General features: G+C 34.5%; 1 protein-coding gene across 1 annotated transcript in view; it reads right to left on the minus strand.

Moving 5' to 3' along the window:
* Positions 1-15,194, minus strand: part of POC5 (POC5 centriolar protein) — a 73,429-nt gene that overhangs the window by 45,593 nt on the left and 12,642 nt on the right. Inside the window, exons 3-5 of the mRNA XM_044657700.1 lie at positions 11,665-11,800; positions 7,017-7,100; positions 2,261-2,466 (exon numbers count right to left, since the gene is read on the minus strand). Coding sequence (XP_044513635.1) covers positions 2,261-2,466; positions 7,017-7,100; positions 11,665-11,800 — 426 coding nt within the window. The remainder of the gene's footprint in view (positions 1-2,260; positions 2,467-7,016; positions 7,101-11,664; positions 11,801-15,194) is intronic.

Raw genomic sequence — 15,194 nt, forward strand, 5'->3', positions numbered from 1 at the left:
CATCATGAGACTTTTGGAATGGGCTTGGATTACTGCTGAGAATAGTTAAGTCATTCACAATTGATCATCGTATAATATTGTTATTATTGTGTACAATATTCTCCTGGTTCTGTTCACTTCACTTTGCATCAGTTCATGTAAATCTTTGCAGGTTTTTCTGAAATCAGACAATTCATCACTTCTTACAGTACAATAGTGTTCTATTATAATCATATACCACAACTTATTCAGCTATTCCCCAGTTGATGGACATTTCTTCAATTTCTAATTCTTTGAGATAAAAAAAAAAAGAGTTGCTATAAATATTTTTTTCGTAGTAGTTTTAAAGGGAATTTGTCTTTCAATATCTTGCTGTTGGACTTTGTTGGTAATATATAGAAATGCTGGTGATTTATGTGGGTTTGTTTTATTCTACAATTTTGAAAATCAATTATTTCAATTAGGTTTTTGGTTGATTCTCTAGGATTTTCTGGGCATACTTCCATATCATCTACAAAGAGTTTTGTTTCCTACTGCTTATTCTAATTCTTTCAATATTGTTTCTTCTCTTATTGCTATAGCTAGCATTTTTGGTACAATATTGAATAAAAGATTTGATAATGGGTATTCCTGTTTCAACTCTAATTTTATTGGGAAGATTTCTATTTTATCCTCATTACAGATAATGCTTGTGCTGATGACTTTTTTTTTTTTTTTTAAACCCTTGTACTTCGGTGTATTGTCTCATAGGTGGAAGAGTGGTAAGGGTGGGCAATGGGGGTCAAGTGACTTGCCCAGGGTCACACAGCTGGGAAGTGGCTGAGGCCGGGTTTGAACCTAGGACCTCCTGTCTGTAGGCCTGACTCTCACTCCACTGAGCTACCCAGTTGCCCCCGTGTGCTGATGACTTTAGATAGATACTACTTATCATTTTAGGAAAAGCTTTATTTATTCCTACACTCTCTAGTGTTTCTCATAGGAATGGGTTTGTATTTTGTCAAAGCCTTTTCTACATCTGAATCATAAGATTTCTGTTAAGTTTGTTATTGATATGTCCAATTATACTGATAAGTTTTCCTAATACTGAAACCACTCTACATTCCTGATATAAATCCGATCTGATCCTTGTGATATATTGCTGCAATTTCCTTGACAATTTAAAATTTTTGCATCAATATTCATTAGGGAAATTAATTTATAGTTTTCTTTCTCTGCTATTGCTCTTCCTGGTTAGGTATCGGCACCACATTTGTGTCATAAAAGGAATTTGGTAGTATTTGGGGTTTTTTTTGGTCTATTTTTCCAAATAGTTTATAGTTTGGTAGAATTTACTTATGAATACACCTGGCCCTGGGGATTTTTTCTTAGGTGGTTCATTGATGACTTCAGATATATCTTTTAAATGATGAATCATGCTTCCAGCAATTTTTTACCACATAAGTATTAATTTATTCATCTGAATACCACAGACATTCTATGTCATGACAACAGCAGTATATAATATACTATATACAAAACAGTATATTAATTTTGCTAGGTTTGTCAGTTTATTATGGACTATATTTTTTAATAAGAGCTAGAAATTAAGAGGATGGCTAAAACTTTTCTTTGATGTGGAGCTATCTCCATTTAGTCAGGAAGATAATACACTAACATTTTAAATTGAGGATTGTTAGCTTAATTTGAGAGGTAGCATGCTGCAATGGGTAGTAATAGGATTTGCAGTCAGGAAGACCTGGGTTTATAGCCTATCTCAGTGGTTTACTAGCTGTGTGGACATAAGCAAATTACTCAAGCTATCTAAGCTTTTTATGAGTTTTCTCATTTATAAAATGAAGGGATTGAACCCACTGGCTCCTATGTTATCTTCCAGCTCTAAAAAACTATGATTCCATGATCTATGATAATACCTAGAGGCCCCAAACAGCAAATATTACAATATTACTTCCTCAAATTGGCATGTTTCACCTCTGTGCCACTGGAATAAGGCATCAGAGCTTGACTGACTTCAATGCCATACTTGATCTGCTATGGTCAAAGTTAAAAACTAATGTAGTTCTGTGCTTAGATTCAGTAGGGTGCCCAAACTGGTCACAGACAAAGCTTCTAGGTACTTTGGAATTCAGCAAAATAAATTGGGACAGTCTAGAAACCATTTGAGGCAGTTAATCAGTCTATCTAGAAAGGTGAAACACGACACTAAATAACCTTGAATTCAGGATGGAAAAACAGAATGGTGAACAACAAATAAGATACAACTTATTTTTTACAAATATCATACCTTAAGACCTGAACACCAGAGTTCAATTATGCTTTCTATCTTTCGAAGGTTTTCATCAGTAATAAATGATTCAGTTAAAACTTTTTCACCACATTCTTTTTCCTTGGGACTAGAAGTTCCTGGTGAGGAAGTGTCATTGAAATGCTGTGAGCTGAAAAAGTCCATGATTGGATGACTGGATCTCTTTGATGGTGAAAATGATGGAACTATAAATACAAATAGAAAATTCTTCATTAGTCAAGCAATGTTAAAATACTCCAACTCAGTAGTAATGACTTACATTGGGAAGTCAGTTGTAGATGTAAAAATTACACATCCTTTCTCTATCCCTGCTAATTATGGGCATTCTTAAGTATACACTGCCATTTTTCTTTTTTGGTGTTGATTACAAGAATCCGAAGTAGATTGTTCTTGCTGATCATGAAAATGATCAACTTCTTTCTACCTTAACAATGTTTAGTGAAAATGAGGCCTAGTTTTGGCTGCTAGAATCTTATTTACTTTGATAGGATTTTTCCTCTTTATCCTCTGTCATAGATGTTGGTTCATAACCTACTTTAACTTCATGGTAGTTTTTTTGGTAAATAATAAAGAATTTTTTAAAAACTGGCATTTCTTATTCAAACTGTCAAATCTTTGAGTCTTCAAGAAAAGTCTGTGAGTTATCAATTCATTCAGCTGCTGCTTTCTTTAACATCCAGGTTTAATTTTTAAGAGATATCAAAAAATAAAAATTTAAGAGAAATCAAAATCAATAAAACCCCCCAGGATTTATTTATACCCAGTAGTCAAGGAATTTACATTTAGAAAGCTAATGTTAATGTTTAGAGATAGTCTAAAAATTGTGACAGAACCTTTTGATCCTATCATTGTAAAATACAAAGGACTGAGGTCTCTTTTCTAATATATTTATATTTTAAAAACTCTTACCTTAGAACCAATACTTGGTATCGTCTAGGCAATTGGGATTAAGTGACTTGCCCAGGGTCACATAGCTAGGAAGTATCTGAGGTTGGATTTGAACCCAGATCCTCCTGACAACAGGCCTGGCTCACTATCTATTGAACCACCCAATAAGTAATAAGCCCCCCAAATAAGTATATTTGAAAATATTTTAAATTTTATTTTGTTAGAATTTTAATTGGAATTAAAATTTGAGTTTTCTATGGAGGAATATGTGCTCAAAGTCCTACTTTGATTCTTACTGTGACAAGGAGATGACTTCCTGAAGTCTACCCTAGGAAGACATAAGCTCTGGCAGTTTCTATCAATTTGAAAAGGCTTTAAATACAAATGCAGTGATAAAGTAGGCCTGCTATTATCTCAGAACAAGCAGTTACATTTATTGTCAGTAGGTGGGCTTCTAGGGGATTTATTTCTTTGACCACATCAACCTATGAATGAAAAATTAGAAATTTATCAGTTCTATGTGGCCCCTTTCTGTAGTGATTACGCCAGAAGGTTGGAAAGGGAGAAAAGGGAGTACCAATAATCACATTTTTTTAGATCATTTATAATATTGAGTGTTGGTGTTCTAAATTTTTATCTGGTCAGTTTAAGTAATCATATCAGTATCTACATTTTCATAATAAAGGAAAAGAAGAAAAATTAAATTGGACTGCTTTTTCCTCTGCAACAGATCCATGTTTTTTCATACTATATGATTCTGGGCCATAGTCTTCAAAAGAACCTTCAAAGACCATCTAGCAAATGTATACCTTTTTCAAAGTCTTCACATTTCATCAGTACTAGTGCACATTTCACTCATCTACCTGTTATCTCAAATTTGGAACCATATGAGTGGCCTGTCTACTTTTCCAATCATACACTTCCTGGATGATATCTCTTATACTACTTCTTGTGTAGTGTTCATAACTGGAACTAAGATGAAGCCTACTTGTTAACAATGTATTTTTCCACTGTCCTTTGGCTTACCCCCCAATTTTGATTTTTTGAGATTTTTTGAGAATTGGGTGTTTTGAGACACAAAATACTCAACATCATTGGGAGAACATTAGATTTAAAAAGATGGGCTTTTGTTTTAGAGAATAGTTTGGGTTCACTGCAGGGGTGATAGTGAAAAAATGTCAACATAAACTTAATCTGCCCCATTAAATGCACAGTGTCCTGATCATGAGAAACAACCATCTTCTTGTATTCTAGATCATTAGAAACTACAATCCTCTTGGATTCTAGAATACTAGAATGTGTCTAGAATATCGCATGCTTTGGGTTGCCACATGCTAAGAAGAACATTCACAAAAGTGGAGCATAATCAGAGAACCACACTGGAGAGGTCTTTCTCAGGTACGTACCCTTTTGTATATACTTCTGGGATATAGGACAACTCCCAGATTATACACTTGACCTTTATTCTACCTACTCTTATTCTCATCTGCTAACATCACCTGTTGAAGTTTTTCTTCTGGTTCACTCTTGAAAAGAATACATTTTCATAGCTATGAATCTCCTGTTGAAATACACACACACACACACACACACACACACACACACACACACACCTCCATCCCAACTTAGTAATATTTTATACTAGGAAAATAAAAAAGTGTAAAAATAACAAACATCTGCCTTAAAATTAACTCAATTCAACATTCTATCATCTTTGTAAGGCTCTGTGCCAGGCAAATAAAGGTACATAAATAGAAAGTAATCTGAGGCAGGAGAGAGAAGTGACACCATGGTCCTTCTCTTGAGAAAGGCCATCTTTGATATATTACCCATGCCTTACAAAATGACCAGAATTAAGGAATCTGGAACCTATATCATATGAGGAACAGTTAAAGGTCCTAGGAATGTTTAGCTTGGAAGAGAAATTAAGGAAAACCATGCTAGTTGTCTTCAAATATTTGGAAGGCTATTGCAATGTGAGAAGGGGGTAATTTGTTTCATATAGCTCTATATGGCAGAATTGGGATAATGGAATATAGGCATTTCTCATTTTAATGTTTTTTTTTAAAATTAAAAAAAAATTTTTTTTTAACCAATTGAAGGTTTGTGGTAACCTTGCATTAAGCAAGTCTTTGGTGTCATTTTTTCCAATAGCAAGTGCTCACAACATGTCTGTCACATTTTGGTAATTCTTACAATATTTCAAAATTTTTCATTATTATTATATTTGTTATGGTGGTCTGTGATCAGTGATCTTTGATTGTTACTGTTTTAGTACTGTTCTGGGGCTCCATGTACAGTGCTCACACAAGATAGTGAACATAATGTATAAATATCTTCTGACTACTACACTGACCAGCCATTCTTTATCTTTTTCCCTCTTCATTCACAATATCTTCCAGGTATGGCTGTAGAAATTAGGGGAAGCAGATTTCATTCAACTCATTGTAAGAAATCTCTGATGATCAGAGATGGTAACCAATGAAATTAACTATTTTATAAAGTAAAGCATTCCCTATCACTAGAAATGTTCAAAGATGGGGGCAGCTGGGTAGCGCAGTGGATTGAGAGCCAGGCCTAGAGACAGGAGGTCCTAGGTTCAAATCTGGCCTCAGACATTTCCTAGCTGTGTGACCCTGGGCAAGTCACTTGACCCCTGTTGCGTAGCCCTTACCACTCTTCTGCCTTGGAGCCAATACACAGTATTGACTCTAAGATGGAAGGTAATGGTTAAAAAAAAAAAAAGAAATGTTCAAAGAGAGGCTGAATAGTCACAGTCACTTCTCAGAATATTATTAATTTCTCTACTGGATGGAATTTTGGACTAGATGATTTGTAAATTCCTTTTAAAGGCTAATTGTATGGTTCTAAGCAATTTATGTAAGGTCACCATGACAACCCTCTCCCCCTTCTGACTCTTTAGAGCTCAGTGCTATTATACCATACATAGCACTTGACTCTTAGTCCATACTTGCAATATACAATTTTAGTGCTCCATTAACTTCTGATTTTTGTTAATTAAAAAAGGGTTCTAGGGGGCAGCTAGGTGGGCTCAGGGAATTGAGAGCTAGGCCCAGAGATGGGAGGTTCTGGGCTCAAATCTGGCCTCAGACACTTCCTAGCTGTGTGACCTTGGGCCAGTCACTTAACCCCCATTGCCTATCCCTTACCACTCTTCTGCTTTGGAACCAATGCACAGTATTGCTTCTAAGATGGAAGGTAAGGGTTAAAAAAAACCAACAAAAAAAATTTCCCAATGACCAAATTTTATCATAAAATTGTTTTAATATTTATCCTCTTCAAACTTTACTCATAAGCAAATCAAGATGCCATATGATACTACTTCGCTTACTAGCCTAATTAGTATCCTTATAACAAACATTTTAAATATGAAAACTATAATTTAGATAAGCTAGCAACAGACATTTTAAAATGCTAAAGCCAAAAGTAGTTGCATAAACTACTTGTAAGAATACTTTTGATAAAAATCCCTAGAAGATTATATGAAATGATACATAGTAAAGTAAGCAGAACTAGGAGAATATATACAATAACCATAATAATGCAAACCTTCCACAAAAAAAGGAAACACACAAAAGTCAGATTAAAGAAATGTCCAATCTTATTCCCAGAGAACTAAATGATGATGGAACTACTCTTCTTGGTAGGAGACATGGGGAACTATGGGTACAGAATGTACAGTATCAAGATTATTGTGCTGTCTTGTTTTGCTTAACTCTTTCTTTGTAATATGAGATGATTTCTTATGGGGGTATAAAGTGTATGTGGGTAGGAGAGGAAGAGAATATGTAATATTAAAAATCCAACTATTTTAAGATAATCATACCTTCTGCTTTGGAAATACTTGAACTATTGATTTCTTTAATTCTTCCAGGTTCAATTCTGTGTTCTCTTCCTGTAGGGCCCTTTCCTGAAAACATAACTTTTATTTATTTATTTTCTAATTCAAAGATGTTTTATTTTCCCAATTACATATAATATCAATTTTCAACATATGTTTTCTGAAATTATAAGATCCTACTCTCTTGGAGATGATGAGCAAAGGAGGATGATAAGTAAAGGAAGACAAATGTGATACATATACAGCTAGGTCTTTAATAGTATGAATAATGAATCCCTTAAAGTGGAACAATGTATTTGAATCCACACTATTTGAGTTATTAATTATATGAGATATAATAATTGGTTCTAACTTCTTAGAAATAGAGGGAAATTGAATAATACAATCATTTAGGGAATTCAATCACATTAAATGGGAACTAGTGTTAGACATTCTTGAGTAAAATTCTCACAATATAAAATAATTTAATATTTGTTGCAACCAAAAAAGCCCAAAAAGAATTTATACCAATGCACCTCACCAAGCAAAAGAAATATCAGGGACAAAGAGATGTTTTAAGCCCAGGATCAAGGAAGAAAGTAATCAATACTTGATAACCTTTGGGCCATTCACTGGGAATTAAAATAAAATGAGATAACAAATATATAGCTTGAAGGGACTTTAAAAGAGATCATCTACTGCCACTCCTTTTTATTTATTTGTTATTTGGAAAACAACAACAAAACCCTTACCTTCCATCTTAGAATCAATACTGTGTATTGGTGCCAAGGCAGAGGAGCTGTAAGGGCTAGGCAAAGGAGGTTAAATGACTTGTCTGGGGTCACACAGCTGGGAAGTGTCAGAAGTCACATTTGAACCCAGGATCTCCTGTCTCCAGGCCTGGTTTTCTATTCCCTGAGTCACCTAGCTGTCCCCTATCCAGTCTCTTTTTAAAGATTTCTAGTAGAAGGAAACTCACTACTCACCAAGAGAAACTCTTATACTTCTAAACCAGCTCTAATTGTTTTTCCTTACATTAGGCCTAAATCAGTCTCTAAAACTTCCACCCCTGTGTCTAGCAGCAGACATCCAAAATGAAGCAAAAATAGATTCAGTTTTTGTATTCAAGCTTGTAGAAATAATTTTATATCTCAGTTCTGTTATATGATGTATTAACTATCCTGCCAAGGTTTTTTTCATCAGTGGATTTAATGGTATATGATTTAAGTCTTCATCCAAGTTTCTGATAAAAATTCTAAATAGCATATGGCCAATACTGGGAGCAAGCCACCAGAGACTAACTCTTCCAAGATAACGTCAATCAACTAATGAGTATTCTTTGGATCTGATCAGTCATTTCTAGATTCATTTAGTTCTATGTTGGCAGCCTACTACATGAGAAAGAGTAAGAAACAGGGAGTTACAGAAACTGAATTTAAATTTCTGCTTTTCCACGTATTACTTGTGGAACTAAATCTCTAGGGTTTACTTTCTTCATCTGTAAAATAATGCAACAGAGTAGATAAATTCTGAATTGCCTCATAGTTCTAGATCTGTTATGGTCTTTTCTGTTGAGGCAATTATTAGATGCCCAATTATATGGCAATAAATATGACAATCTAGGTGAAATGGATGAATATTTACAAAAATATAAGTTGCCTAGATTAACAAAAGAGGAAATAGAATACTTAAATAATCCCATATCAGAAAAAGAAATTGAACAAGCCATCAAGGAACTTCCTAAGAAAAAATCCTCAGGGCCAGATGGATTCACAAGTGAATTCTATCAAACATTTAAAGAACAACTAATCTCAATACTATACAAATTATTTGATAAAATAAGCAAAGAAGGAGTCTTAACAAATTCTGTTTATGATGCAAATATAGTATTGATTCCAAGGCCAGGCAGACCAAAAACAGAGAAAGAAAAACTACAGACCAATCTCCTTAATGAATACAGATGCAAAAATCTTAAAATAAAATACTAGCAAAAAGACTACAGCAAGTTATCACAAGGATTATCTACTATGACCAGGTGGGATTTATACTAGGAATGCAAGGGTGGTTTAATATTAGGAAAACCATTCATATAATCGACCATATCAATAAACCAACAGAGATCACAATTATCTCAATAGATGCAGAAAATGCCTTTGACAAAATACAACACTCATTCCTATTGAAAATACTAGAAAGTTTAGGATTAGAAGGGCCATTCCTCAAAATAATAAACAGTATATATTTAAAACCATCAGCAAGTATCATTTGCAATGGGGACAAGTTAGAAGTCTTCCCAGTAAGATCAGGAGTGAAGCAAGGATGCCCATTATCATCTCTTTTATTCAATCCTGTACTAAAAACACTAGCAGTAGCAATTAGAGAAAAAATTGAAGGGATCAAAATAGGCAATGAAGAAACTATCACTCTTTGCAGATGACATGATGTTATACTTAAAAATTCTAGAAAATCAACTAAAAGGCTAGTGGAAATAATTACCAACTTTAGCAGAGTTGCAGGGTACAAGTTAAACCCACATAAATCATCAGCATTTCTATATATTTCCAACAAAATTCAGCAACAGGAATTAGAGAAATTCCATTTAAAATCACTCTAGATAATATAAGATATTTACGAATTTATCTACCAAGACAAACACAGGAATTATGTGAACATAACTACAAAACACTTTTCACACAATTAAAACAAGACCTAAACAACTAGAAAAACATTGTTTATGGGTAGGATGAGCTAACATAATAAAAATGACAATCCTACCCAAATTAATCTACTTATTTGGTGCCATACCTATCAAACTACCAAAAAAACTTTTTTAAAAACAGAACTAGAGGTAATTATTAGAGATTTGTTTTGTGTTAAATCTTTGAGAGGTGGCATAGTGTGAAGTATAAGGCAGTGGACTTGGAGTCTGGGAAGGCCCAAGTTCGAATAAGATACTATCTATGGAAACCCTGGGGAAGTAAATAACTATTCTTGGTCTTATATTTCCTGATCTGTAAAATAAAGGGGGTTATGACTAGGTGACCTCTGAGGTCCCTTCCAGTTCTAAAAGCATAGTCCTCTAACATTACAAGTTAGTTTACACCTCCTTCCTTTTGTACATATGGGAAGCAAGAAATACTTTGTTAAACGGCTTTCTGAAATTTAGATATGCTATATTTTCCAAATCTACCCATCTAAAAAAATGAAGAAATATCTGAGATCACTAGCACATGTTTTAAAACTAATAGTAAAACTGTCTATTGGTTAAGAATCTCATTTAACATTTTTAATATGAAATTAAAAAATTTTAAACTATATTATCATTTATGAAATTAAAACAATAAATTTAGAATTAAAAATCGATAAATTAGTAAAGTCAGTATTATATATGTGTGGTAACTTTTTGAAAAAATTTTTATTTTGAATATTTTTTCATAGTTACATGATTTATAATCCCCCTTCCCTATTCTCTCCTCCCCCCTCCCAAAGCTGACAAGCAGTTCCACTGGGTTATATATGTATCATTGTTCAAAACATATTCCTAGGTTATTCGTATTTGCAGTAAAGTGATCCTTTAACATCAAAACCCTAATCATATCCCTATTGCACTATGTGGTTGATCATATAATTTTTCTAATGCATTTCTGGTTCCATAGTTCTTTCTCTGGATGTGGATAGCGTTCTTTCTCACAAATTCCTCTGGATTGCCCTGGATTGCTGCATTGCTTCTGGTAGAAAAGTCTGTTACTTTCGATTGTGCCATAATGTATCAGTCTCTGTGTACAATGTTTTCCTGGTTCTGTTCCTTTTGCCCTGCATCAATTCTTGGAGGTTATTCCAGTTCACATGAAATTCCTCCATTTCTTTATTCCTTTTAACACAATAGTATTCCATCATCAACAGATACTGCAATTTATTCATCCATTCCCCAATTGATGGACACCCACTCATTTTCCAATTTTTTGCCACCACAAAGAGCATGGCTATGAATATTTTTGTATGTCTTTTTCCTTATTATCTCTTTGGGGTACAAACCCAGCAGGGGCATGGCTGGGTCAAAGGGCAGGAATTCTTTTAAAACCCTTTGTGCATAGTTCCAAATTGCCCTCCAGAATGGTTGGACCAATTCACAACTCCACCAGCAGGGTATTAGTGTCCCAACTTTGTCACATCCCCTCCAACATTATCACCTTCCTTTGCGGTCATATTGACCAATCTGTTAGATGTGAGGTGGTACCTCAGAGTTGTTTTAATTTGCATTTCTCTAATCAGGAGGGATTTAGAATACTTTTTCATGTGCTTATTGATAGTTTTGATTTCATCATGTGAAAAACTGCCTATTCATGTCTCTTGACCATTTGTCGATTAGGGAATGGCTTGATTTTTTTTTTAGTTTGACTTAGTTCCTTATATATTTGGGAAATTAAACCGTTGTCAGAGAGTTTTGCTATAAAAATGTTCTCCCAGTTTGCTGCTTTCCTTCTAATTTTGGTTGCATTGGTTTTGTTTGTACAAAATTTTTAAAAATTTGATCTAATCAAATTTTACATTTTGCAGTGTTCTCTATCTCTTGCTTGGTCTTAAATTCCTTCTTTTCCCACAGATCTGACAGGTATACTATTGTGCGGTAACTTTTTACATTAAAGGTTCTCACCTGAAGTATGTGGCTCTTCAGCATTCAATATCTTGTCATCTGTTCCCCCCAGTAACTTGGAGTAAGATTGCCTTGAGGCAACTGTATCACTCTTCGGTGTCACCACAGCATATCGAAGAAGCTCTTCATATTCGGTCTATAAGAAAATAGTTACCAATAACATTATGATGGAATTATGTTTCAAATATTTCTTTTAAATCCTTACCTTCTGTCTTAGATTCAATACTGTGTGTTGGTTCCAAGGCAGAAAATTTGTAAGTAAATTTAGTAATCCTTAGTAAAGGAGGTTAAGTGACTTGCCTAGAGTCACATAGCTAGGAAGTGTCAGGCCAAATCTGAACTCAGAATCTCCCATCTCTAGGCCTGGATAAACATTTGTTTTTAAAGAGAAAGATCTTCTAGCTTGAAACTTTAAAATGACATCTGAGATCAGATTTTTTCATTAATTTTCAGTCATATCATGATAAATAAATTTCCTCTGGAGAAAAACAAATTTTATCTAAAAAAATCCTAACTTCCTTATACAACAGAGTCCCAAGTTTAGTTAGGTTTCTGAATATCTATATCATGCCATCTTAAGGAAGGTACTTACTAGACATTGCCCAAGAGTGCTCCATAATGAAATGGCTTATCTATAGCTTATCAACTGCTGCCATTGTCACTGCAAGGCAGAAAGGGAATCTTCTTGTGTTCCAAACTGCCTTGTGTGAAGCCAAGTTGCCCTTTCTTTTTAATCAAAGTAGAAAGTCTCCTGAGCAACATGAAATTTAAGAGCTATGAAATTTTACTTTGAATGAAGTGAACCTTACAACTATTTCAATTCCCTGTAGAAATGAACCAAAAGGAGACAGTCAAAAATTTCATTTATAGAGTGCAAGTCTGGCTTTTGATATACAACTTATTTGGTAACCTGAACTATCTGGATTAGCTTTGATTCTTTGGAATCAGAAAGACAAAATAGGTATCTGATAAATTAAAATAAGTGTCACAAAATCAAGGTGCTTCACTTAAAAAAGAGCCCTGGGTGTTGACTCAGAGCTGTTTTTTAAAACTTATAAACACTAATCTGGCAAGCTTGAGTATGTCATCTGCAAATTTATGGCCTTCTAGAAACAATGAAGACAGGGGGAAGCTGACTATTATAAATAGGCACATAAAAAGGATGAAATGGTAACTCAAGAGATAAGGCAGAAAAACTAAAAGAATAGAAATGTGACCTGTAAAAATTACGGCAGTTTTGGGCAATTTAGTACATGGGCAAAGAACTCTATGTATACTCATGACTCCTGGAGGCATCACTATATTACAGCAGGATACAATAAAACTCATATTAATAAAAACCTTGAGCCACTAAGAAAAGTTTAAAGCAGGCAACTGTGTAATTCATTTTAGAACTATTACCATAAAAATGGTTCAGTATTTGCTTTTGATATTTTAAGAAAATATAAAGGTTTACACACACACACACACACACACACACCAGCCCATTCTTTAATACTGCCAGATAAATGAGGTCTTGCTATACTATAGGTATTATTTCCTGAGTTGGAAGGAATTTAGAGATGTAGGCACTATATGGCATTAGATGGATCTTCTACATCTTCTCTAAGAAGTGGTTATCTAGTCCCTATTGAAGACTTTCAGTAAAGAGAAACTAACTTCTTTTTTGTTTGTTTAAAAAACCCTTATTTTCTGTCTTAGAACTGATATTATTGGTTCCAAGGCAGAAGAGTGTAAAGGCTAAACAATGTAGGTTAAGTGATTTGCCCAGGGTTACCCAGCTAGGAAGTGTCTGAGGCCACTTTTGAACCCAAGACCTTTGGCCTGGCACTCTATCCACTGAGCCACCTGCTGCTCCAAGAAACTAATTTCTGAGGTTGCTCATTCTACTTTTGGTTAGTTTTTATTCATTACTGGTAAATCTGTACTTATATCAAGCCTAAATTGCTAGTTCCCACCCATCATTTCCAATTCTGTCCTCTAGGGTCAGGTAGTATAAATTTAATTCCTTTTCCATATGACGACCCTTCAAATGTTTGAAGAGATAGATATCTCCATTGAAGCTTCTTTTTTTCAGACTACATATTTCCAACTTCTTTAAATAATTTCACTTTGACATGAGATGGCTTCAAGTCTCTCACTATTCTGGCTGATATCTTCTGAAAACACTTTAATTTGTCAAAGTTCTTATTAAAATAATAACTGATATTTGTATAGCATTTATTATGTGCTAGGCAGTGTGCTAAACACTTTATAATTCTTATTTCATTTGATCCTCAAGGCAAACCTGGGAGGTAGGTGCTGTTATTACTCTCATTTTGCAGATGAGAAAACTAAGACCTACAAAGGCTAAATGACCTGCCCACGTTATAAAGCTAGTAAATGTCTGAAGGTAAATTTGAACTCAAGTCTTCCTGACTCCAGCCCCAGCACCACCATGCTAGCTTGAAATGTTCCAAAAAAAAAAGTTGTACCCAGAATTGAACACAACAAATATTCCACAGATGATTTCACCAGGGCAGAGTTTAGTCACCTCTTGATTACAGATTTCTATGAGTTTCTATGGGTAAAAGCCTTTTTTGTGGTATGAGATAAAACTTTTTTTTTTAACCCTTTAAGAGTTAAAAAAAAATACTATGTCTCAGTTCTAAGACAGAAGAGCAGTAAGGGTTAGGCAATGGGGGTTAAGTGACTTGCCCAGCGTCATACAGCTAGGAAGTATATGAGAACAGATTTAAATCCAGGACTTCCTGTCTCTAGGCCTAGCTCTCAATCTACTGAGCCACGTAACTGTTCCCCCAACTTACTTCTTTTTGAATTTAGAATGCATTAAACTTTCCCAGACTCTTGGAGGGTCTTCTGTACTATAGAGATCTTTTTGAACGTTATGACTTATTTTGAGACAGGGATAAGTAAAATGGTATCAAGAACAAGCTATTATATAGCAAACAGAACTCATAAGTTAACTTTTTGAATTTAAGGATAACTAGATTCTTGTAACCTTTAGTTTTTTTTCTTTTTAAACTTTTACTTTCTGTCTTTAGTTACTAAACGTTAAGACAGAGGGGCAAGGGCTAGGCAATTTGGGGTAAGTGTCTTACCCAGGGTCACACAGCTCTGAAATGTTTGAGACCAGATTTGAACCTAGGACCTACTGACTCCAGGCCTAGCACTCTATATGATGTACCACTGAGATGTCCCAACCTTTTGCTTTCTCATGCATTTATGTATATACAATAATTGACTAGGATCCCAAAAAACTAAGTTACCACTGCTGTAATTTCGATAAGAACCTCCTACGAAGGTTGGCTGTTTATACTGTATGAATGATTTTAGGGGTGTCAAGAAAGTTGCTTCTTTTTCTACCTGGATTCCTAGTTTTCTGATTCTTCAGTTCTCCAATTAGAGATCCCTTTCTTTCTTGTAAGGTGGCTTTGCCGGCTGTGAAGGTGAAATATGCCTCAAATCTTTTAAGTCATGTAAGCTTTAGTGTAACAAGATAATTATATTTTTTTCCCAGCCAAACAGGA

The sequence above is a fragment of the Gracilinanus agilis genome, chromosome 1 (genome assembly GCF_016433145.1).
Source record: "Gracilinanus agilis isolate LMUSP501 chromosome 1, AgileGrace, whole genome shotgun sequence".
Taxonomy (NCBI): domain Eukaryota; kingdom Metazoa; phylum Chordata; class Mammalia; order Didelphimorphia; family Didelphidae; genus Gracilinanus; species Gracilinanus agilis.